The 25674-nt window shown below is 40.4% G+C and overlaps 1 protein-coding gene across 6 annotated transcripts in view; it reads left to right on the top strand.

The window, feature by feature from the left end:
* RPGRIP1L (RPGRIP1 like) overlaps positions 1-25674 on the top strand; it is a 60022-nt gene that overhangs the window by 11730 nt on the left and 22618 nt on the right. For 4 of the 6 annotated variants that reach the window (XM_063313195.1, XM_063313197.1, XM_063313196.1 and 1 more), the window contains 16 exons: positions 2022-2127; positions 2764-2910; positions 3701-3774; positions 7545-7684; positions 10220-10326; positions 10549-10599; positions 12159-12338; positions 13314-13431; positions 14289-14741; positions 16275-16415; positions 17647-18006; positions 18585-18781; positions 20136-20219; positions 20730-20810; positions 22022-22181; positions 24274-24362. In XM_063313195.1, the coding sequence (XP_063169265.1) occupies positions 2022-2127; positions 2764-2910; positions 3701-3774; positions 7545-7684; positions 10220-10326; positions 10549-10599; positions 12159-12338; positions 13314-13431; positions 14289-14741; positions 16275-16415; positions 17647-18006; positions 18585-18781; positions 20136-20219; positions 20730-20810; positions 22022-22181; positions 24274-24362 (2488 nt within the window). The remainder of the gene's footprint in view (positions 1-2021; positions 2128-2763; positions 2911-3700; positions 3775-7544; positions 7685-10219; positions 10327-10548; positions 10600-12158; positions 12339-13313; positions 13432-14288; positions 14742-16274; positions 16416-17646; positions 18007-18584; positions 18782-20135; positions 20220-20729; positions 20811-22021; positions 22182-24273; positions 24363-25674) is intronic. The other 2 variants (XM_063313199.1, XM_063313200.1) reach the window with 1 other exon arrangement.

Raw genomic sequence — 25674 nt, 5'->3', positions numbered from 1 at the left:
CAAATTCAGAAAACAAAACCACATGGCCAGCATTATATGTGAACTAGGCCTTGGCTCACAACATAAAAATAGAAAACAAAAATGTCATAGAAATGTTACAAGTACATTTGTTAAACAATATGTGCATAAATGTAAAACAATACAATAGAGAATTGCTCTCATGGCAACTGTCCAACTAGGAGCACCTTTTACTGGACCTTGGTTGATTCTGAAGAGCAAAGAAGGGTTGGAGTTAGGTGTAATTTTTCTTGAGAAAGAAACCATTAATGATGGCCTGGAGCTTGCTGCCATTTTCTTATATACTTTGAACTACAATGGTTTCCTGCCTTATCTGAACCTGACCAATGGATACTGTGGAATATCTAGACAGTCTTGATAACGAAGAGCTATTAGGGTAACATCTGCAGGTTATAAACATATTTTTTTAAATTTTTATTTAAAAATAAAGGGAAGGTCTTGTAAAATCTTTTCTGAAGGCATGCAAGTTGTTTGTTTGATGTGAAAGGCACGATTAATAAAAACACAACATTGCATTAGCTTTTGCACTTAGCGTCAGGCGGTGATGCTGTCTCAACTTGCTACAACGATTTATTTGAAGGCTACAACAGACTCATTTCTTGGGCAGGAGTTCTGGTTTGTGAGCTTCTTAATCTTTTCCATCAGGACTGTTGACCGGGCAATGCCAGAACACAATGGACTCAGAAAATAGAAAGAATATATTTTTAAAAAAGGAGGGGAGGGGGGAAATAGTTCAAGTTTTCAGCTGGTTTACAGATGTATAAGCTTTGTAGTCTAATTTCTGGTTCCAGCAGTGGAACAATTTTTCCAATCTGTCTATAGCAGATAAGTACTGCGGGAAAAACAGTGTATTTCAAGATGTGAAATTCTGTTCTTATGTTTATCATCTTGCTTGATTTGGTATTAGCACTTAGGCTCATTTAAGGAGTTTCCTTTAAAAAATTGTTTTTGCTTGATGTGCATGCAAAAACAACAATAATAAGATCCAAGTGTTATGTTTCTGAGAGCGTACGTATATTTAGCCGGGCAATGACTTTTAACAAGATTGAATTGTGAGTTTGCTATTGAATCTCAGCAAGGAAAATAGATAACAGATTCTTAGCCATATAGAATTTCGGTCAAGCTGGCCAGTGTTAAAATACATCTGCAGCTTATTTGAATACCAGTCTCAGAGTATTATCTGTGTAAAATGTTAAATCGTTGGCCTTGGAACTACTTTCGGAGTTGAGGAGGGAAATAAGTTCCAGGAGAAAACGCCAGTAAAAAGTAATTATCCGACAGCAAAAGTTTGGGAGTTGCTTGATAGCAAAAACAAATTATCTGCCTATTATAAATATCAGGTCATTCCTTTCGCTACTGCATTTACCACATTTTAATGGCGTAAACCATTACGTCTAAATAGTTAGCATTGTTCAAATCTCTTCCAGTGAAGGATGGATTTATTTAACTATCTGTAATGTTTATTTATTTATTTAAGGGACGCGGTGGCGCTGCGGGTTAAACCGCTGAGCTGAGCTTGCCGATCGGAAGGTCGGCGGTTCGAATCCGCGTGACGGGGTGAGCTCCCGTTGCTAGTCCCAGCTCCTGCCAACCTAGCCGTTCGAAAACATGCAAATGTGAGTCGATTAATAGGTACCGCTTCGGCAGGCAGGTAACGGCGTTCCGTGTAGTCATGCCGGCCACATGACCATGGAGGAAGTGTCTTTGGACAAACGCCGGCTCTTCGGCTTTGAAACGGAGATGAGCACCACCCCCTAGAGTCGGACACGACTGGACTTAATGTCAAGGGAAACCTTTACCTTTACTAATGTTTATTTAAAGAAAAAGAAATTAAGTTGACTTTTGGCCACGCTCACTTTCCCCTGGCTGTGTTAGGAATTAAAAAGCTACAAGGAACCAGTTTTCAAGACTACAATTTTCAAGACAAAATTTACAAGGTGTGTTTACTTTATTAAAAATCTTACCATGATTTTCTCTTTTGGGAAAAAAAATGCTTTTTGGAGGCTAAGCATTCGAGACAATGTAGAAATGATCAAGCTTCACAAACAGCTGATAGAGAAAAGCAGTGAATTTGCAGCATTGGAAGAAAAGTTACTTCAGCTTCAGGAGGTATGCAAAACTTTAAGCTTTCTTATCCAAACCCTGGAATTCTGATGCTGCCGCAACTTACCTGTATCTTCAGTGTAGATCTGCCCCCTCCACTAGAATTAATTGTACATTTCTTTTTTGCCTGACATTTCTGTGCAATAATATCCAGAAGCAAAACAGAGTTATATCTTTTTGAAGACCCACTAAGCTTTTCAAATGGGCCTTCTTTTTAAATGCTATTTTGGCAGTGCATCCCCTGGAAAGGAATGAGAAAAGAAAATAAATTACCAACTGGTGGATTAGCACTGAATTTGGTAAAGATGTGAGGATGCATTTATAATTAGGTTCATTTTCGCTTGCTACTGTAGTGCTTTTGATCAACATGTCCAGACCATAGTAATCACAGAAAAATGGTTTAATTGCATCTGCCTCAAGTCTTCCACACCACAGCAGTACTAGGAGGGGTTCACGTTTTGTGCTCTTACTGGCTGTGTCTATATTACATCCATGGCGAGAGCTTCTGCTGGATGCTTCATTGATATTATATATTAAGTGTTGAGTAAAACTATGTGATTCTGAATATAGCCTCAATGTTACTTACCCAGCACTAATTTCTCTGTTTCCTTCTTTCTCCCCCACCCCACTTCACTGTCATAGAACCAAAACAACCTCAAAACAAGCCACGATGCACTAATGGCCAAGGGAGAAGAACTTAATTCGCAACTTAAAGAAGAACGTTCGAAGTGCCTCCATCTTAAGAGAGAATTACAAGCCACCACATTTTCAAGACGACGATTAGAAGAGGTGAAACTGCAAGGCTCTTTTGTGGCATTGAAAAGAGACATGGGCTTTTCACAGTGTTCTCCACTGGAGCAGAACAAAAATGTTTAGTGGAAGGGACCAACCGGTTAGAGGGTTTCTGATAATTTGAGCAATCTGGTCTTAGTTAGCTTATCATTAGCAGGAATCTGGCAGATACATGTTGGCAGACATACAGTATTTACCCTCTGATATTCTTCTAACGCATTCACACTGCATATTTTCCATGCTATGTAGATTGTTCCCACCCACAGTTTCCATTATTGCCCTGCAATGGGATTCATATGAATCTGAGCAATCTAAATGGGGCAATTGTTCAGTGGACCTCTCTACAAAAATCTTGCCTCTCAGTAATGTATCAGAGTTCATCACAAGAGGCCACCCCTTTCAGGGTTCAATCCTTTTCCATGGTGACTGCTAAAGCCTCATATAATGGGTCAAAAGTGCTCATCTGACTAAAGGAGGTGAAACTACCATCTTTATAGAAATAACATGAGTAAATCAAACCTGCTAATGTGTTTATCTTCTCCAAAAGAAATACAGAACACATTTGTCAATGAAACATTATTATTAACATTTTTGATGGGGTACCATTCTAATCTGCCTTGTCCTTTGGTAATATCAGAGCAGTTAAGGTGGTACAAGGGATCATCAGTCCCTCACAAGCAGAGCATGCATGTAGCTCATGTACTTAGCCAGGAAACCTATTGAACATTAGTAACTGTTGCTTTCTCATTATGTGGTGAATCATTTGTAACTTTCTTTTTCATTCCAGCTGCAAGACAGAATTAATGATTTGGAAAAAGAAAGAGACCTTTTGAAGGAAAACTATGATAAATTATATAACAGGTAAACTATAACTAATTGGGTAATTTCTTTTCAACTTTTGGGTTTTTTATATTATCAGCAAAAATAATCTGACTCAGAAATATGGGTATGTAATCTGGAACACGGACAGGTATGAATGTGTGAAGCTGTGGAAGAGCTTGCTAATGCCCTGTAACAGTGATTCAAGAATCTTGTCCACATTAGCTTTTCCCCTAATGAATCCATACATATCCTTTGGGGAACATTCTAGGGTTACTGAGCAGTTCATATGTTGGAGACGTTCCTTTGGCCTTTGTTATGGTCCCTTCGGAACTGCTGACCATACTCTTAACTACATTGAGTCCTGATCTACAGTGACTTGCCCAAGCAGCAGTCTCATCGATCTTTCTTAGTTCTGTTCTCTTTTGTCCTTTTTTTCTCTCACTAGAGGAAAGAAAGAGACTAAGTGGGGAGATAAAGGAACTTGGCGAAACTTAGTGGTGGTAAGGAGCAGTCCTGAACACTAATTTGGGCACTATTTCTGCTAAAATTATTGTTAAAAATAAAAGCATCCTTGGAAGATGATCAATAAGCTTAGATCTGATCTCAGGAACTAAGCATGTTTTGCCCCCTGTCCTCAAACAATTCGCAGTGAAAAGATTTGAAGGTTGCAAATGCCATCAGCAGTATAACTTGCAGATCACCTATTGTAAAGAGTGGGGAGGAACTGTGCTGGACATGTGCAAATCCTTGGGCAATACATGGCCATCCAAATGTCTTTAAATTCCCATTTCCTATTAGTCTCAGCCAGCAATAATGGAGGATAAAGGGAATGCAATCCAACAACATCTAGAGGACCAATATTGGCCAACCCTTACAAAACTAAAATATTTATATCAAACATGTCCTTTTTTGTTTTTATCAACAGCAAAAATAAGCAGCTGTTTCATTCCAGTAGCAAAGCTACTCACTGAAGTGCAGGATCCCTGGAATTTATTGTTCCATCCTACTGCAAACACCTTTCCACCTGATTCACACATTGTGATAAGGTGCCATTTGCTTAATTATAATTTGCTGAATAAACCATAAGTGATAGCATTCACACATAACATGTATGCCACAAGCAAGGAACCTATATTATAAGGTTGAAATGTAAACCAGTGACTTTATCACAACCTGCTTTTGTAACTGTCCTCAGTTTCAAAAGCAGGCAGTCCAACAGCGTGATGGGTGAAAGAGTTCAGTCCCCTCTCCACTTCTCGGCTTTGCTTGCTGAATTCCTTTTGAATTCTAGCCAAAGTTAATTCATGACAGTTTCTACCATTACTCCTTTTGAATGGAAAACAAGAGGTGCAGGACTTTTTTTTTAAGATGAACCTGTTAGCCCAGAAACAAAATATTAATTTAACCACAAATACTTCTCAATGGGATGCAATTGTCTTTCTTGTTTTGGACATCAAGGCAACAGGCGGGTAAAGAGGAGGCATGAAGGAAATCCAAAACACTGAAATAACTTAGGTTCATGATTTAGCTGGTTGAATTCTAATGAAAAAGGATGATCCTTGTGGTCTTGAAAGAACCAGCTTTTTCTAAAGCATTCTCCCTTCGTGGGACCTGGAACAATAAACTCTTTGCTCTCCCACCTCCTTCCAAAAGGCTCTGCCCTGTTGTACAGATAATGTTGCTCTTCCATGCTGTGATGAGGAACCATCCATTTCAGGCAGCAAATTGAAGTGGGGAGGGGAGTTGGATGCCCCTTTCTTGCCTCCAGCTTTTACCCTGCAACATCTCAATTTCCCGAAAAATGCGGACTCCGGTACCAAGCCAAGCAGAGCGTCGTTTTGACTTTTCAGGTGCCAAAATGCCTAGAGCTGGCACCGTGGCTGCACTTGATATTTCCATAAAGTTGCTTCGAGGTAATAGTCTGTGTAAATTCTGTCAGCGGTGCTTAATATCACATAAATAAAAAATTAGGAAGCTAAACCTATGGAACATGAAATGAGATAGGGCACTGAATTCATTTTCTGGTGCCGAACAGAAAATTGAAGCAATTACAGCCAATTTGCAGAGGCTTAATGAGGAAACACCTGATTGTGAAGCAAGACAGGGCCGCAGGAAAAGCCTCCAGTTGCAGATGAATATATATATTTGCAGAGGAGATTATGGGGGAAATATGGGTAGGCATTATTATACTTAGTAATTCAACTGAAAAATGCTTTTATTGGGTAGAGATTTGAATGAGTGAAGTACTGCATGTCATGTCCAATATCCTCCTTAATTTCAAAATAACATATATTTGCAGCACATCTCTTAGTGGGTTGGGTTTGTCAGTGAAAGGGTAGGTTTCTTCATGCAGAGGCCTTTATCCTTCAGATGTTTCTTCCCTGCGTCGTACTGTAAATGTTATGCCATCTCATATGTCAAGGTAACCCCTTTTACCAATAGCCGAACAGGGCCATGGTGAATTTCATCAATCACCTCCAGCCTCTTAAAGTTGCCACCATTTGCACATTTCACTCTTTTCCATTGCATGCTGCCAGCAGGCATGTGTGAGCTGAGAAAACCTTGGTTAAGAATGCAAAAGGAAAGAGGGGTGCAAATGCATTCTCGAGTGCATCCTTCCCTCTCATGAGGAGGTTTAGTGATCTGCACATGTGCAGGCCCAGCATTCAGCTGAAATGCAAAATGCAAACAAACTTCAAGCAAATTTACACACATCCTTAAGATTTCAGGAGGTGATCTATCCCCACGCTAACTCCTCAGCCTTCCAGACAAAATTCTGAAAGAGAAAGCTGATGATAGTTTTCCCAACCCAGCTCTTTCTCCCCCCCCCCCCCCCCACAATTTCTGAAATCCACTGTTTTAGAAATCTGGGGAGAAATTTGGATGAGGAATATTTTGGAAGACTCCTCCTGTTTTGTAGCTCTTTCACAGCCACAGTTGGTCCTCTGGGATCAAAGCATTGAGAAAGAAAGGCCTTCCTGCTGCTGAAGCAGAACAACGATTTAACACTGAACTGCCATTGCTGGAAACGTTCTCCGCATTCCACTAGGCAAGGGCGCCGATCGTTGCTACCGGGCTGTGAGTTGTGAAGCCTTTAATACAGCGAATTTCCTTCTCTGCCAGGCTTCCTTTTTTTTAGCCATCTTGAAGAGTTCTGCTCCAGGTTCCTCAGTCCCATGAACTGAATACGCTTTTCATTTAAGGCTGTGAAAGTACAAAGACCTTTAATACATTTCAGAAGGGACTGTTTTATCACAAGGGAACCGCATGGCTTCACAGCCAGCCTTTCTTTTGGCAGACACTGCCTCCGGGCTTCCTCCCTCCCCTTCTCCTTCCCTGGTTCTTGAAAGAGAATTAGGTGGGTAATCACAATCCTGTTACTTATGGGCCTTCCTGCACGGAGCTTGTGAAGTCTGTTGGTGAGTAGCAGATTCCTCTGGAGCACAGCTCCAAATTCCTTCTCAAGCCCCCAAAAACTTCTGGCTCAGCAGCTCCGAATCGAGGCCAACCCCACTGCGCATCCCGCAAAGGCTTTCAAGTTCCACCACAGCAGGCTGAGAAAGGCGCCTCAAACAACAGCCGTCCAGCAGGCGTTTACTTAATTCCCGAGACCCGATGACAACCATCTCTGTCATTAAGATCTCCCCCCTTTCCCTGCTCTGCCTCCCAGCTTTAGCCTTGCTGGTTGAAGACTGTTTCAGAGAGGCCCTTGCGTGCCACGTAGGGTGCTGAAGAGAGCGAAGAGGTTTTTGCCTGTGCGTGTCTGTGTTTTCACTTTGTTTCCCCTTTGTCTTAATTAAACTTCTCAGTGCCTTCGGCGTGACCCACGACCCGCAGTGGAAGCTGAAGGAGCAGCAGCTGAAGCGGCAGATCGGTCAGCTCGAGGCAGCTTTAAAGTCAGATTTAGCCGAAAAGAACAATATCCTGGACAGAATAAAAGTGGAACGAGGTACATGCACCACTGCAAAGAGAAGCAACCACTGCTGTGTGCAAAGCGTGCAGATACGTTTTCAAGTTTTAAGTAATGGAGCACATCCAGGAACATAACAAAGGTGCTGCCTGCTAGGTCAGGTTCCTAGTCTCTGGCGTCCAAATTTGTCTGACTAGCTCAGGGTGAAAGTGAGAATATTCTTCCTGTCACTTGCTACTAAACCATTTTAACCAGTATCAGGAACTGAACCATGGACCTTCCGGTACAAAGCACTTGGCCTACCCTTTGGTTCCCACAGTCTGGCCTCAGGTGCCCTGAACAGACATTGAGAGAAGGTCCTTATGGAATATAAATGCAACAAAACCATCCTAGGCCATCCCATTTGATTTACTACACTAGGCTCACAGTTCACCTTGTATTGGGGTGGAAGGCTGGTAATCGTACTGAAACGAGAAAAGGCACAATTGTGCCTGATCCAGACAAAATCAGTACTGTACCCACAGGATTGTCTATTTTTGTGTAGCCTAGTTTTCTCGAAACAGCGGCAAGGGTGTAAATCTGGATTGATTTGTACCACAGCTGCGGATAGGAGCTCACTTGATTTGATGGCTCTCTTTGCAAATCCTCCTGTCCCCCCCTAAAAGGGGACAGCAGCCTTACCTCTAATTGTTGTGGCCTATCATAGCAGCACAGAACCCTGAGTAAATATCTACTAAAGAAATACGTTGATTCTGGAGTTGATGGTCTTCTCCAGCAAAAGTAAATTAGCAGACCCATCTTCCTTCTCTTGTGTTGTTCTCTCTTGATTTCATTTGCCTTTTTAGTGGATTAAAACTCCATGAATTCTTTTGGATAGTAAGAACTGTTTTGATTTCTTGCCTGCTTCCCACTCATCTGCCCCCCTTCACTCTCTCTCTCCAGTTTACAGATTAGTTTCAGACTTTATCATCCTTTTGGTTGGAACATTTCAATACAGTTTTAATGCTGAAATTAATTGCAGGCTTAAGAAACTTTGTCTTCCAATTCTTTTTAACATGGAATGCATGGGTCAGCACCCCGCATGTATTGATTACAGATGATGATATTAGCACAAACAGGTTTTGACAGCTGTTTGTTTTATCGGTAGATTATCTTAATCTTTGTTTTCTTAAGTCCCTGTTCTTTTATGAGCATAAGACTCTGTACTCAGTGCTGAACCTTGTTTTAAATTAAACCCCAACCCCCTGCCCCCTGCCCCAAAGCTACATACATCCCTTAGAAGAGTTTTACAGATAAATAATGATAGTTTTCTTAACATTGTTCCTAAAAACAGACTTCTTTCTTCCGTTCCTGAATGGTCAAAACATCTGCACTAAGCACTGGATTTGAATATGCAACGCTGTCAAATTCTAAAATCCCTAGATGGTAAAAAAAAAATCAGTTGTTGCTCTAAGCAGAAGATTATTCTAAAGGTGTGACCACCCTCATGTTTAAGTAGAAATGGTGTAGTCCACTCTGTCACCTCATATTTGGCATAGAAGCCTGTAGAGCCGATTGAATCCCTGCTAAAAGGTTTCTAATCGGCATTTTATTATGTCCCTCTAGATACAAGAATATAGAAAAACTAGAAAAGAACTTTCCCTGGAAGTAAAATCTAGGAAAGAAAAGTTTGAACTGAAAATGACATATTTAACTTCCAGACTACTCTCATCCTATTACCCAGGATTCAATCAGTTTTATTGTCTTCGTTGCTCAAGTTTCTATCCCAAATATAAGAAATGCGCATACACATACATACACACACCTATATATTTAATTTTATTTTCTCTCTCTATTCGCTGCATTTGTAGCTGAAGCCTTAGGCAAGTTAGGGGAGTAAGACTATTTTTCTGCTTTTGCTGCAAAAGTGTCCAGAAAGTGCACACCCCAAGTTCTGACTGAGGTAGCTTCCTTGAGTTGCTTTGTGCTAAAGCCGATGTTGCCAAATTCATAAGTGTTTGTGAGGAGAACAGACACATGGGCTGATCATAGCAAGTCACAACCCACTCCTATCCCCTACCTTTACAGCAGGGAACATTGAGAATCATACAGAAAGGAAATAGGATTTGCTGTATGGATCAGAGGAGCGGGGTCAATACAATTAAAACTGAGGGCAGCTGACAGTGGGAGGGGCAAGGGTGGGATTTAAGGGCCCTTACCCCAAGATTTGTGTGGGAAATTTTGGATGGTCTCATCTTTGTTTAAGTATGTTTATTTTAGGGCTTACTTTTCCTCAACTAGTAATATTAAAATTACTGTCTTGAGTAATTTTGGATTCTGCTTCCAAGTACATGTGCAGCCATCAAACATTTCTCTAAAAATTTCCCTGATTTCTGCAAGGCTGTGAAAGTTGAGCATTTCTTCCCTAGCTCTTGGATTCTAATCAGCGTAGGAAAAAGAAGTGATTTAAACACAGCATTGCATGTGATACGTATATTTAATATAAATTTGTTGCAAGTTAAGTAGACTGAAAGACCACAGTTGGAGTTTCTACGATTCTGCTGGGTGTAAAAAGACTTTTCCCCCCCTTTTGAGACCAAAATGAAAAGCTGGCCCAGGAGAATCAAGAGCTACGAATGCGCTGTCTAGAGCAGAAGCAACAGCTGGAAGAGCTGAAGGACCGCCTGAATTTTTTCACCAAGGTGAACCTTTTTCTCCTTGTTTAGAAAACGACTAAAAAGGGGGGAAGCTTTCTATATTTTATGCAAATGCTTCTTTCTTAAAAGCCCAAACAAAGTAACTGAGGATACAGCACTGTTTATTTATTCATGCTGTCCAGCTGAATGTCACATTTTATTTGAATGCAACGTATATTATTCATTCCCTAGAAAAGTACCTTTTTGTTGACTGTCTCTCTGTTTCAGGAGAGCAATGTTGATGTGGCCGAACTCAATGAGGCCCTCATGCTCCTAAAGGTAACTAGCAGAAACTATTAGAGCCGCCTTTTCAGGCTTTCCCATTCTCCAATATGATTCTGGTTTCTGAGGAGAGCTTTTATTGTGCTTTGTTTGCAAGCTAATGTTCCTTGCTTGTATGTCTCAGCTACATCACCATTCTCCTTCGAAGAGGCTGAAGGTGGTGACAGAGAGGGTAGCAGGGTAAAACATGTTAGCGTTGTGTGCATATTCCATTATAACAACAGATTGGTTATAATGTCAAATAGCCTTAAATCTACACAGATTTGCTTTAAGAACTCCCTGCAACTCTGTTTGGAAAGCCCATTGGGCTTTCTGTAAACACGTTATCCCACTGCAAGTTCATGAAAACAATTCTGCAGGTTCTGTGGGATGTAAAAAAAATTCTGAAAGCTTCTGTGTTGGATCAGAAGAATTTACCATTCTTGAACAAGTATAGCAAAGTTTCACTTGGGTCCTGTTCCCCCTCTTTAATGAAACCAAATGATTGTTAAAGTATTGACATTACAGCAGTCTCTTCTGTAAGAAAAACTGGTTGGTTGGTTGGTTTTTCCTCTCCCCCAAAATGTAACTTCAGTTTCAGTTCAATTTTATTACAGTCACTGACCAGTACAAAATGTAACTTTCTTGGAGAATATTATTCGGGGAAAAGTGAACCCAGATCTGTGTGGGTGACCTTTCTGTTCCTTTAAGCAGGGTTGAACTTGAAAAATTCTCATTGATTGTTTGATATGTACGGCATGCACATGCCTGAAACATCTTGGATGCACGCTGCTTAAGTGCAGCATTCTATTAAGCACAACGTATTTTTCTCATTATTTTAGACCTATGTTTAACATCAGACCCAACCAACAAAGTTATTTGCAGCACCCTGAAAAGGGTAATAAATCTGGCGTAGCATCACCCAACCTGACATCTTCCAGATGTGTACGATTTCAATTTCCATAATTTTCAGCCAGCACTGCCATGAGAACTATGGAGATTTTAGCCCAGCTCATCTGGAGAAGCACCAGGTTAAGGAAGTGGGCATAATCTGTCTAGGCTCTAGTCCTCAACAGATTATGCATTATCCTCTGTCTGATGTAGGTAAATACCATGTATATGTTATGTGTGCATCTGAGTAATGCATTTCTGCACACGCAGATATAGAAAATTGACAGAACAGGGTTAAATTATTAATTCCTGTGACTGAAAGCTCTGTAATTCAGTTGGCAATACTAACTAGAGGTAAATTCTGTTACCTTAGATATGAAGAAATTTGCAGCCTCAGTTTTTATCTACAGATACCATACTGGCTCTCATTGAAATGACTCTTGAATTCCTTTGAACTCCTTTGAAACTTATTTCTGAATAAAGATGTATAGGATTTGGCTCAAAGCAGATTGCTAATTAGTTCTGAGTAGCCTTCCATTTTTCCCGCAGAGCACTGAGAAGTATAGAAGCTTGGTCTTTTAACATAGATTTATTTTAATGCCGAAAAGAGAGAGGTCCATTTATTACAATTAAAATGAAAGTTTTTTTTTTAACTCATTATGAAGCTGTCAACTTTTATGGCTTAGGTTCACAGACAGAAAGCAAATGGAGACCTTGTGTTTTTGGAGAAAGTAGAAGATGACGTCCAGAAGGATTTAGAGCGTTCCCTGCGTGATCTTCAGGCAGTTCATGCAGAAACTGTTCAAGAACTTGAAAAGACACGCAATATGTTAATTGTGCAGCATAAAATTAACAAAGACTATCAGGTATTTAATTTTCTCACTGCAGTTGAGTGTTAGGTATCTCTGTCATTGTGCTTTCCTCACTTTTTACTAAAATCTCATGATGAAGATTAATGAATCCAATATTTTGTGTGGTAACTAACCAAATCTTAATGAGCTGAACGCTATCAGACTTCACTCTTGAAATAAATTCTTCATTTAGTAATCCATGCATGCATCACCCCTCCCAATTTTTTTAACTAGTAGTTTATATGCAAAGTTATCATGTGATTTGCAGACCAGGACCCCAGGCTAATTAAATTAAATGTTTGGGTCTACTGAAGCCTGGCAAATAAGGGATTTTAAAAGTCAGGTTTAGTGATGGGAATAAATGGCTCAACACTGAAACTGCATTGTAAAACAGGCATGGAGTCAAAGTTTTGCCAAGCTAGATTCTATTCCAAATATATTCAGGTATCAGTCATAATCTCCTGCATTCCTGATTCAATCTGTTTCTTTAGGAGAAAGAGTGAATTGCCCTAATCCTGCCACCAACCAAAAGGGGTAAAACTTATATATTTACAGGACTGAATCTTGCCAAGTCTGCCGAATGCTGCATGAAATGTTTCCCAGTTCAGTGAATGAAGGACTAAGATGAGGCTTATTGTCATTCCCTTCCCCATCCTCCTCAACAACTACAAGATAATCTGTGACATAACAGAGTCACAGCCTTCTCCCAATTCCATTCCATTGAGCTTGGTTTCTTGCTCGTTCCTGAGTGCTCTTGCTCAAAGGTCAGGGAAGCCATGTCCCCAAAAGATGAAAGCCCATGACATTTGGGTTTTCTGTATGGCATCTTGTGAGATTTTGCTGACCTCACAGCATTTCAGCAATTTGAAAAATGATTGTATTGTTGTATTGGGGGGAAGGATATTCATTGGGTATTGGTGAACTCTGCTTTACACAAAGCATAGGCTGTATGCATAAATATTTATGTTCTTTTCTTCCTTGAATCATCAGGCAGAAGTGGAATCTGTGACACAAAAGATGGAGGCTTCACAGCAAGATTACGAGTTAAAACTGGAACAATATGTCCACCTTCTTGATGTTAGAGCTGCACGTATCCGAAAATTGGAAGGTATGTTGGCCAGAACTCTGATTTTACAGCAGAACATACTTTAGGAGAAAAATAGATAAGGAGGTGAAGAGATTGACTTCCAGGTTCACTCTTGACCACATATTTGATGGTGTTCCACTGAAAAACATGGGAGTGCCATTAGTGTCAACTGAGATTCATGGAAAGAGATAGTAGTTGAGTATTGGAGGATGCAGAAGGCTCCCGTTTCCATTTTTAGCAGCTTCAATTAAAAAGCAAATCAGACGACAGGTCACATGAAAGATCTGTGCCTGATACCATGATGTTTCTTCAGCAATCAGAGAAAAATAAAGAAATGAGAACCAGCATGATGATGTTGGACTGGCACCAGGAAGACTCAGGTCCAGGGTCCCCTCAATTGTGGAAGCTTACAGGGTAACTTAGGGCCAGTCACACTCAACTACCTCACAGGAGTTGTTGGGAGGAAAAAGGGGTCAGGGAGTGCCATGTACGCAGCCCCAAGCTGCTGGAATAAAGGTGAGAGGTAGATTTAACAAGTAACTAAATAAACAGTCCTGGGATAGGCAAAACAGACAGTCTCTTATTCCAGCAAAATAATACTTTTCCCATAATTTCACACTTGCAGATCACCACAATATCTTGGTGGTGGTGGTGTTTTGTTTTGTTTTTAATCATTATTCTACAGATTTAAGAAATAACAGCCAGGTTAACTGCTTTGAATACTATCAGCAGTTCTAGTTCCTTAATGTGCATATGATGTATCCATGTGAATTATGAATAGAAAGGATAGAATCATCAAATGCTGAGAAAGCAGCAAGGAGGAAATGAATCCCCATCTCCAATTAAGTCATATCCACTTCCTATTCTTTGCCTTACAGCCCAGCTGAAGGACATTGCTTATGGTACCAAACAGTACAGATTTCGACCAGAAATTGTAGCAGATGATCCTGTGGATGAGTTTGATGAAACTGCTCATTTAGAAAGAGGGGAGAACTTGTTTGAGATTCACATCAGCAGAGTTGTATTTTCTGCAGAAGCTACCAAATCCTTTGGTGATCAAGAGCCTGCCACATTCTGTACCTATGCATTTTATGATTTTGAACTACAGACAACTCCAGTTGTTCAAGGCCTCAGCCCAGCCTATAATTTCACTTCTCAGTATCTTGTAAGGGTAGATGATTTCTTCTTGCAATATGTGCAGAAAAGTGCCACCACCCTGGAAATCCACCTTGCCTGTGGCATAGACTTCGAAACAGCAGGTGCTTGCCAGCTAAGATTCCATGAAATCCTGGAAAAAAATGGTAGAATCTGCAGTTCTGCCATCTTAATTGGTAAGTGTCATGTATTGATGTTGCAGTTATATTTTTGATTGTTATGTTAGGTAAAGGTAAAGGTTTCCCTTGACGTAAAGTCCAGTCGAATCCGACTCTAGGGGGCGGTGCTCATCTCCGTTTCTAAGCCTTGGAGCCAGCGTTGTCCATAGGACACTTCCGGGTCATGTGGCCAGCATGACGACTCGGAACGCCGTTACCTTCCCGCCGAAGCGGTACCTATTGATCTACTCACATTTGCATGTTTTCGAACTGCTAGGTGAGCAGGAGCTGGGACGAGCAACGGGAGCTCACCCCGCCGCGCGGTTTCGAACCGCCGACCTTCCGATCGACAGCTCAGCGGTTTAACCCGCAGCGCCACCGCGTCCCTTATGATTGTTATGTTAACTATGTTTAAAAACAAATGCTATACATTTAACAACCAGCATCTATGATTATCTAAATCGGGATGCTCCAACTGACACCCTCCAAATGTATTGGCTTAATTTTTTTTTATTGTGCTGCTTGCTGTGATTCTTGGGGTTTTCTGTCCAACGCAGTTACGAAACATTAAGATGAGGAAGGCTAAATCCATTACTTTTGGTGAATAAGTGATTTCTTAAATTAGAAAAGGAAGACACAATATTGCAATCTGGTGCACATGTACTCATTATTAAGTTACGTGGATTTCAGTGAAGCTAATCCATGAATTAGTGTCACTTAACTGATCATGCATTTATAAATGCAGGTTTACTAGCTTGTGTTCACATGAAAAAGCAGCATTTCGTTTGATATAACGAGAGAAAATTGGTGTTATTGTTGACATAAATTAGGTAGCCGAACCAATTCCATGCTGTTATCGTTAAGGTTGGTAAACTAAGGTTAGTGCACAATAAATATTATGGAGAAGTTGGGGGAAAAAAGTAATAGATGCTTGTTAATTATGAATGCCTTCACATTTACATTGGGGTGTTTCGTATACAAGCCAGGTCTTGTTTCAATAATCCCATGGCAATATGAAATTGTCGTTGTAGTCTGCATAATTATTGCCTGTTTAAGGCCTTTTAGATTGAAGTAGCACTATTACAAAGCATTAAAATATGCTCTAACTGAAAGCATGAATTTGAACTCATAAATAATTATTTACTCATCCTATTAAATGGCTAAGAGACTATTAGCAAAGTCAGTCGTGCTTATGGGTCTGACAAAACAGAACTGCTTTCGTGTTATGTGTAAGTACCATTGAGGAGAACTGAGTTACATTTATTAATACAGAATTTTCCATAGCCTAGATACGTAGCACAGCATCCTGTCTCAACTCTGGCATGTAATTACTCCCACTATCATAACAAAGATCCTGTGAAGACAAAACTGTCCTGTGTTTAGTGACTGATACTGTAATTAGAGAGAGTTCAGCTGAAGAAACTGAATCTCAAAATAAGAAACCTGGATTCTGTGTTGGCTTTGCGATGATTGCAAACAATGTTTATGATCCAGAGGCTAAAATATTTGACCTTGCAAATTTATACGATCCATCACACCTTTGACTTGTAGGCGTTGGAAGTGAAATCCAAAATTATGGCACTGTGGAATATTGGGTCAGGTTAAGAGTTCCCATGGACCAAGCAATCAGACTGTACAAAGAACGGGCAAAAGCCCTTGGCTATATTGCAGCAAATCTAAAGGATCAGGCAAGTTTCAGTTTTATTTAGTTGTATTATTGTTGTTGCCTCAAATATACTTCTCTTCATGTATCTATTGATGCTGGAGTCACAAGGACGTGTTGCTTTGTTTTGATTTAAGTTTGTAAAGTTGTTCACTATTTTTTTTTAGTTTCTGTTCCACCATCGTGGCAATTCTAGCATGTGTCCTTCTTCTAGCCACACGAGGAACTACTGTAGGTGTTCCTACTGATAGTTTTATCAGTGCGGCTAAAGATTCAGATTATTCTGAATTATAGCAGGATTTGATTAAATATGAAGAAGCATATATTACAGTTTTTCAAGCAGCAGGTGAGCCTGTCTGGAGGTGATCTAGAAGAAACTATGGACCAGTTCATGTGTCACATCAAGACAAAGAAAGCATGCTGAGGTGTGCATATAGCCCAAATCTCTCCACGTGGCTCCTCCTCCTCAGAGCAACAGGAGAGCTACTTTTCCATGGTTCTCCAGACTGAAATTCCTATTGTGCAATTGGCCTACAAGACTGTAAGAGGCTGTATGGCAGGTTGCCAGTTTTCCTAGAAGAATGGGGAAAAAACAGACAATCAAATTTCTTAATCTGCAGGCAAACAAGACTATCATTCTGTTGTTTGCCCTCCTTTAAAACGGTGGTGGCTAAAACGTTGACTGGTAGGGACACTTGGAAGTGAGGATCAGGCTTCAGGAACAATCAACATTTCTATTTTTTCAGGGAATAAAGTTACAAGTTAAGAAATTACGCTACAGACTTTCTAAATGTTAGAATGTCCCAGCTAGAGTCTGTAAATTATTTGCTTGATCATCACTTCCTAGTTTCAAGAAACTTGGCCTAGCCTATATAATTTCCTGGCCCTCTTTTGTCCTCAAAACAAATTAGTGGTTTGGTTGAGACAGCATGCTTAAGACAGGACCATCCTACAATAGTGTTTCTCAACCTTGGCAACTTCAAGCTGTGTGAACTTCAACTGGGAGTTGAAGTCCACACAGTTTGAAGCTGCCAAGGTTGAGAAACACTGCCTACAGGCTTTACAGGTGAATAAGAATTTTAAGGTGTATACCGTACTCTTTTGCACTGGATGGTTCTTATGGTTATTAGGAGTTATATCAGGTAGAGATTGGGTGCAGTTCAGTCTACTGATAGGATTCTGCCTTTGCAGTTAAAAAGAAGACTCTACCAAACAGGCATTAATTAATATTTTTTGCCTTCTTCTTGTTAAAATAGCCAGTACTCAGTCCTTTCCAAGGCAGCACTTCCGTAGATGGAAACTTAAATGAGCTCCACATTACAGTGAAGAGCTGTAACGATTTGCCAGGCCGAAAGAGCAATCTTCAGCCAAATCCTTACGTGGTCTACAAGTTCTTTGACTTTGCGGATCACGATACCGCCATCATTCCCAGCAGCAATCACCCCCAGTTTGACGATCACGTGGGTTTCCCAGTGCCAATGAATGCTGATCTGGACCTCTATCTAAAATCTGAATTTCTCAATATATATGTTTTTGATGACGGTGAAACAGAAGATGGGGTTTACATAGGAAAAGCAAATGTGCCTTTAATTTCATTAGCCCATAGCAAATGCATTTCAGGTAAGATCCTGCCCTTTTGCTAAACCATATGTTAAGTTTTGCGTTTTGTTCTGTGAGGCATCTTAAGCTTGTCCTGTTTTAAAGAGGTTTATGTTTGATGTTGCAAACCCCCCTTAAGAAGTCTTTCCAAGATGAAAGATTACTCAGATATATTGTTTAAATAAGCCTGTGTAATATTTTGATCAAACTGGTCATTCACCATGCTACCCAATATGCCAGCATAGGCCACAGCTATTATGGTAAGATTTGTAAACTTATAAATTGAGTTCATACATGACACCAAGCCAGGATTTTTACTAAAAAGCCCCTTTCACCCATTACAATAATCCATAAATGGTAGGTTCACACCTGCTAAGTCAAAAGTAAACTAGCCACATTATTGTTTTCTATGTAAACCAGGCTGTAGAGTCATCCCATACGATTATTGTTGCATTCTGCTGGATTGCAGAGAACCCAGTTTAGCAAAGGCTAATTTTGATTGATTCAGAACATAATTATGGAATCTGTTTTGTCAGCTTCTGCAACCCAAATATTAGGAAGATGAATGTAATATACTCATGTTTGCATTTGATTTTCAGGGACCTTTGAATTAACAGATTATGAAGGTTGTCCCGCTGGGACAGTTAATGTTGAACTGAAATGGAAGCTGACTTATCTTCAGCCAGCCGGTTCAATTGTAGCAGCAAACCTCACAGATTACATCCAGAATGAGAAACCAGTGAAGGGGCAAGGGGAAGGTCCACTGCTGGCTCCATCTTTCTCATCATCAATAATGGTATTCCATTCAGCCTTTCCCCGTATTTTAGAGCTGCATTCTCTTAACAGGCTGATGGGACTTCTGTCCACTCTGTCCACAGAGGACCTGATTAGGAAATGCTCTTCTGGAACGCATAAAGACTCCCTTCCCTTTTCTCTCATTCACTTATCACACATCTCTTTCACCCTTTTAAATCAGGAGTGAGCATCCTATGGGCCACATGTCGCACCCCCAACATGGGTGTGTGTGTGTGTGTGTGCATGTGGGTGTGTCTTTTCTGCCCTCCCCACTTTAGACTGCCCTCCTACTTGACTGCTACATGCATGACCTTCAATGCAAGTTTGCAGGTGAGTGGTTTTCAGGCAAACTGATGGAGGAAGTGGCTCTTCCTCCATCAAAAAAAAAGCACAGCTTTTATTGTGGCTTATGCCAAATTATCCCTTATCTTCCAGTTGCCAATGATCCAGAATTTTCAGATACTCTGGTTTCTAATCAAAGAGAACATTTGTAACTCAGGGTTGAACTGTGGAGTCCTTGGTGCTCTCTGAGCCTTGTTGTTTTCTTGCAGGCGTTTCATTGCCAGACTAGGCAACATCTTCAGTGCGACCTGTGTTGCCTAGGTTGCCTAGGTAGATGTTACCTAGGCTGGCAATGAAACGCCTGCAAGAAAACAACAAAGCTCAGAGAGCACCAAGGACTCCACTCTGGTTTCTTTTCTGTGCTGTAAGATGATTCTGAATTTACACCTGTTGGAAGTGCAGTTGAGGAGTCATCTGGATGATCCTTCAGAAAGTTTGGGTATACAGGTAGTCCTTGTTTAGTGACTGAATCATGTAGCGACAATTCAGTTATGACAGTGATGAAAAAGTAACTTTGCGACCAATCCTCGCATTTATGACCTTCGCAGGTCTGTAAAGCAAAGGAAAGCTGAAGGAAGATTGTAAGTACAAATGCAATTTCACTTAGCGACCGCTTCTCTTAACGGCCAGGTTGCCGGTCCCAATTGTGGTCGCTAAATGAAGACTACCTGTAATTACTTGTTCAATGGGTGGGAATCGGAGTTTTACTTCTCAGGCATCCCAACTCTAACCAGTGTTCTTTAATATTGTCACTAGAATATTCATAGAGGATGCTTGGGAAATTAAAGTAGAGCCAGATAAATCTTCCTGGGAAGAGAGCTCTAGAAAACATTCCAGGCTTAGTATTCTGGGACAGAGAAAAATAAAATCATCTCAGGGAGAGAAAAAAAAGGGATTTTTCTTGTATATAAACCAATAATTCCAAGCAGGAAAAAAAGTGTTTATGAATCAGGTTCTTCTGGACTTTGGTGATTCCACTTTGATGCAAGATTTTTTATTATTATTATTTTTAGAGGCCACAGCCTAAGCCAAGGCAGCGCTCAGCTGCAGCGGACAAGAAAGTATCCTTTGTAGATATGGACCCATTGCCAAATCCAGTGAGTATGAGCTTTTTCATTGCATGGGTCTGTTTTGAGATAGTTTCTCCTGGCTAAGTAAATTAGCAATGCAGCAGTGCTCTTCGTACAACTTATTTCACCTTTGTGGGGCTTTTCCCTGTTCTCATTGTTAAAGAACCAGACGTTGATGAGAGGGATTTAAAGTCCTTGAACAAACAATCCCATAGAAGTACAATTCTCTCTGCCAAGCAATATTATTATTGTTTTTTTAATAACAGGAAATTCATTTTTTGTCTAAGAAATTTAGTCTAGGTATTACGGCCATTGGTCCTGAGTGCAGCATGCTATGGCCATCACCCTGACCATGGATCCAGTAGCCAGAGATGCTGCAGGCCAAAGGATATTGCTGCCTTTAGTCAGCACCCTTCAGCAAGGCCTTTCAGGCCATTTTACAAATGTCTAAGTCACTCTTCCTGTGTTTTAATTCTTTTGATATGGTCAATTAACTAATCAATAAAGTTATATTACTGTGTTTTAATTCTAATGTAGAGTCCCATTCCTGAAAAAGAAGATAAAAAGACTTTGCAGAAAGCTAAAGATGAAAAGCCTGTACTTTTAAATCTTCCACAGGTATGGAGCAATTCCCATTTTACCAGGTCCTGAATCAATGTGCATTGTATTTCCAGTAGATATGTTGCATCAAAAACATAAGTTGATGGTGCGCTTGACTGATCCGGTAATCTGGAATTTGACCTTAGAGCCAGACTTGTGAGTTGCTGATGAGACTGTAAGAAACTATTCTTTTTCATCTTTGGGTCCAGAAAAATACCTTTCAGTGACTTTCTTCAAACTGTGTTTTCCTTCTCTACTGCAGGCTAGGAGCAATAAATTGAAATCTTCACTTAATTCTAAAGATAATCAACTTCAGCCTGGGAAGCTAAATGGGAGCAGGCCTGGCTATTTTGGGATGGGAGACTGTCAGTAATACCAGGACTGTGAATCAGACAGGAAAGTCTAGAAACATCCTGGAAGAAGGCAAGAGGAAACCAGTTGTCAAGAAGACTGTTATATAAAGTCACTAGGAGTTGGACCCAGCTAGAGGGAATCTTTACCATTCTGAAAAATAATGACCTCTGCGACACAGTCTCCTCTGCTTCTTAGCACCATCAGTATCCAGGGTGACTCTGAGAGTCTAAATGCTTTGGGTAAATCTCAGCAGGCTGACCAAGATAAGGCAAGGATGCTGTAGGGATGAAGGAACTCCCTCTTGTCTGCTTTGCTAGGAGATTGACCCAAAAAGGTTAAAGAGATTTGACAGTTTGTTCTTATTTACTACTAAATAACTCTCCCCAAGAAACTATTTTACAAGTAGTTCTGCAGGAAAAGGAAAAGTTAGATATTGCAAATTGAATGGTTTAGGGAATGGCTTTATAAAGAGTTACAAGACATGTCATGTGACACATGATAGAATGAACAGTATAGCTCGAAGACAGTTTACCTATATGGGCTTATCATACATGGCATTTTCAGCAAAGTGTTCCTAACACAAAAATATAGGATTAGAAATTCCCACACTCGTTTTACCTACTGCTAGGACTGGATACATTTTAGCATTTAATTCCCCCCACCCTTATTTCAAATTCATTTTATAGAAGGCATGCAAATCTTATTTGTCAACTTGGGCATTTTGAAAAATAGCACTACAAAGTAACTTCTTAAATTGCCACTTGACATAAACAAACCCTTTTTCGTTTGTAAACCAGCTCTAAATTCTAACTTACCAAAACCTTGGCTCCATTGATGAATCTATATTAATCCCTGTAATCCTAATTTTGCTGAAGCCTGTACCGGAAACACGTGCTGACAGCAGAATAAGCCAACCTGCAACTGAGATTCCACAAGAACGGGAGGACCTCTCTCAGCTCTCCGAAGGTCAGCTTGCTGACCAGAGTTCAGCTACTTCAGGAGATGACACTGAAATTGAGGAAGAGGAAGCAGAAGGTAGTGATCTAGTTACCCATCAGACCTTTCCCTCACTCCTAATTCAGTGTATGTTGTTGCCAGCAGCATTAGTTTCAGCAAGAAACATTCTTTGGATTGGTCTCATTGCCATGGCCAAGCTGGAGTAGCAGGTGTTTTCAACTAAAAGAATAACTTGCAGCTTTGTGGGAGGAAGAAGTCCCACCTCCAGTCTAGCTCCATAAAATATTAGAGAAACTGGCTTCTGTTTTAAAATGTCTTTATATTCGCTCTGCAAAGGAAAGATTTCTACTTCAGAAGAGCACTGTTCTAATGAATATTTTAAGTCATGCATTCCTTTTGTCTGCTAATACCAAGCCCTCTAATGTCAAAGAGGGTTCCTTGGTAACAAGAGGCTAATGGATAGTGCATCAAACATCTCTGGATTAAATATCTTGAAGGCAGCTTGGTGTAAGGAGTGTAAAATTCCTGGGTCACATATGCACTCCTCTTTTATTTCACTATAGCTGTCCAGAATGTGAACTGAGAGATTTTAATTCCTTTGATGGGAGGTGCCTTTGGAGATTTTTTTGGAAACTACAGGTGATACAGAATTGGGACAGGTTGTAGTGAATGTTTCACAAGTTGTCAGCCAGCTGTATATTTCAGGGCCTGGTTCAAAGTCCTGTTAATTCTTAAATCTTTCGATTCCTTGTAACTGAGTTAACTTCAGGTCTACTTTCCCCAATACATCCTTGCCTGTCCACTCATTTCTGCTTCACAAGTCCTCCTGATATACATACTGGCGATGTTAGTTAAGACTATTGGGCACTTGAGGAAGGGTCTTGCCCCCTACGTTCCTAGAACTTCCTTCCATCTTATTTATACTTAGCCCCTTCAGTACAGGCCTTTATCTTGAAATGTTGACTGATGTCTATAGCAGAACAACTCCACATCTGTTGATTGTTTCCATTTGTACCTGATATTCTTCTTCTTTTGTGTACCTTTTTGCATTGGCCTGGCCCTACACTATCTATAAGTATTTTAAATAACCAAGTGTAGTTCTCTTTAGACATAGAATGGGAATTGGCCAGGGCAAGTGTAACAACAGCAATTACTTCGATAAAGTCATTTTATATCTTCTTCTGCCAGTTGTCAGATATCAAGCTCAAAGAAATCAAACCAGCTATACTTGGATGAATTAGTCCTATTCTCCTGTATTCCCACATTACCAGAAATACTGTAGCTGCCTTGCTAACATCCACCCCAAAAGCTCTTCACTTCCTTCAAATGCAAAAGAAATTATTACTCTTTAGGGAGGCATTTTTACAATGCAACTGCTGTGAAGGGGAAGAAAACCCACTTTTGCCAACCATTTCCACTGCTTTGGCTGGTGGTTTTATGTAATAAATTATTTCAGTGTTCCTGGAGGAGGAGACACAGAATAGCAAATGTTCATTTGGATGATCATCCATTAAGCTATTTACGTCATTATAATTGCCTCTCCTTGGAGTGTCACCACCGTTAATTCCTTTGGCAGTTAAGTAATCAATCATTATTACAATTGCAAATCAGACCCAAAGCTACAGTGGAAGCAATTCCCAGCAGATGGTGTATGTATGTGAAAACAAGCTCTGGCAAGCTAGAGAAGAACCCTTTTTACCAAGGCGGTGCCAAAGTCACCATGGGAAAGCCAGCCGTATGAGATTAAAAGCCAATCTCACCATGGGAACTGGTGGGCCACTCCATCCAGCATGGGGAACATCCCACGGTTCTGAATACACTAGGTGTCAGCAGAATATTCCACGTAGGTTGGGGATCCGTAATAAATCTTAAAGAAGTGGGTGGGTGTTTGGGGTTTTATTTATTTATTTTCCTGGGAGTTAACTGGTAACTCTGGGTTATCTCCAAGAGTCAGAGGAAATCAGAAGGTAGATCAAAAAGTAGCCAGGTGAATCTGCAGATGATTTAATGCCCTTTGATTGGCCAGTGACATGTTTTGTCTGCCAGGAAGAACTGTCATTCGTCATCACTTGGAACCATAACACATTTAGCTTTCATATTCTACACTAGTACTTTTCTGAAATAACCTCAGCTGTACTTAATGTGGGTAACTTTTCCCTTTTTGCTACAGAACAAGATGACAAACAGGCAGCTGCTGAATCAATCACAGATAGCGATGACTGTGTGGTTCCAAGTTCAGCATCCACAAGTCTTAATCAGGTTAGTCAAACAAACAAAAAGGCCTCCCTCTCAGAGCGGTACTACCCATATCCTTAGCAATGTGGTTCTGTCTGAAGAAGTCCATGTTAACTTTCAATAGTCTTCTAAATCCTTCTTTGAAAACAGAACTTCGTTATTGAGGTTTTCTGAGGTTGATGTTTGGAAGTTTGGATCGGGGGTCACAGAACCCATCAGTCTAGACTCTGATGGTATCGGGGACTGTAGTTCAGGGCGTTGTAGAGACCTAGCCTTTGATTTTGTGCGCTGTGGGAAACAGCCCATTAAAGTAAGCCATTACCTGATTTCTTTATTGGTTTGGTCACTGAGTGTATTACGTGAGCCTAGCAAATGTATTTTGTTAACACAGATTTAGAATTAATACAGACCTTCCATCATTCAGGATTGGGTGATCCTAGTAGGTTAGCTCATTTCATGCTGCCACATATCCTTTGGCATCATGTTCTGAAATATCTTAGCCTTCCAAAGTGCCCACAGTAACAGCCTGATTATATGATGAAGTTATTGATTTAAAAATAAACAGATGCCACATCTTAGAATGTAACGGGCTACATCAAGCACTGTTGGATACTTGACTGACTCTTGTTTCTTACTATAGTTGGCCAGGATTTTGAAATATTGCCATCTACCCAAACCAGAGAAAAAGGGAAAAAGCCCTCCCCTAGCAACAATATTATTTTAATAGGTGGAACTGTATTATGATTAACGGCGTCTTCGGTGCCATCCGATTCTTTTAAGCCATAACAATGCAAGCCAAATAGGAAAATTACTCATTGTCAATGAGCCCTGCAAAAACACAGCTGGGGCTACAGTATTGTTGCACTCCATTATAACTAGAATGATTTAAGAAGACTTAAAATACCTTGCAGACTCAAAAAGGCTCATGTGTGAGGATCTTTGTCTTTTCCCATTTCATCTCTTCACAAGGAAAGGTTGGGACAGTGCCAGAAAGAGAAAAATCTCTGATCAGGCATCCATAACTGCTTTGCTTGCTTCAGTGTCAGGAGAAAACCAGGGTACAAAGAGGCATTAAATTAATGGTTGGGCCTGACGTCTCTCCCTTTTTGCAACCAATGAGCACAAGATGTTGTTATGAATCAAGAAGGTCCTACTTGTACCAGAGTGCCTGTGCATTTAAGCTACTGATGGAAAACGGACTGCATTACATGAAAGTAAATCCCCTTAACGCATGGGACTTGCTTCAAATTAGTGGGAATAATCCAGCCAAAGTTAACCACTTCTAAGTCTCATTGATTTTAGTGAGTCAATATGAAGCATGGGCTTCAGCTCTCCA

Source organism: Candoia aspera, chromosome 11, assembly GCF_035149785.1.
Source record: "Candoia aspera isolate rCanAsp1 chromosome 11, rCanAsp1.hap2, whole genome shotgun sequence".
Classification (NCBI taxonomy): domain Eukaryota; kingdom Metazoa; phylum Chordata; class Lepidosauria; order Squamata; family Boidae; genus Candoia; species Candoia aspera.
Note: the sequence above shows the minus strand (reverse complement) of the source record. Positions and strands in the feature narration are given on the sequence as shown.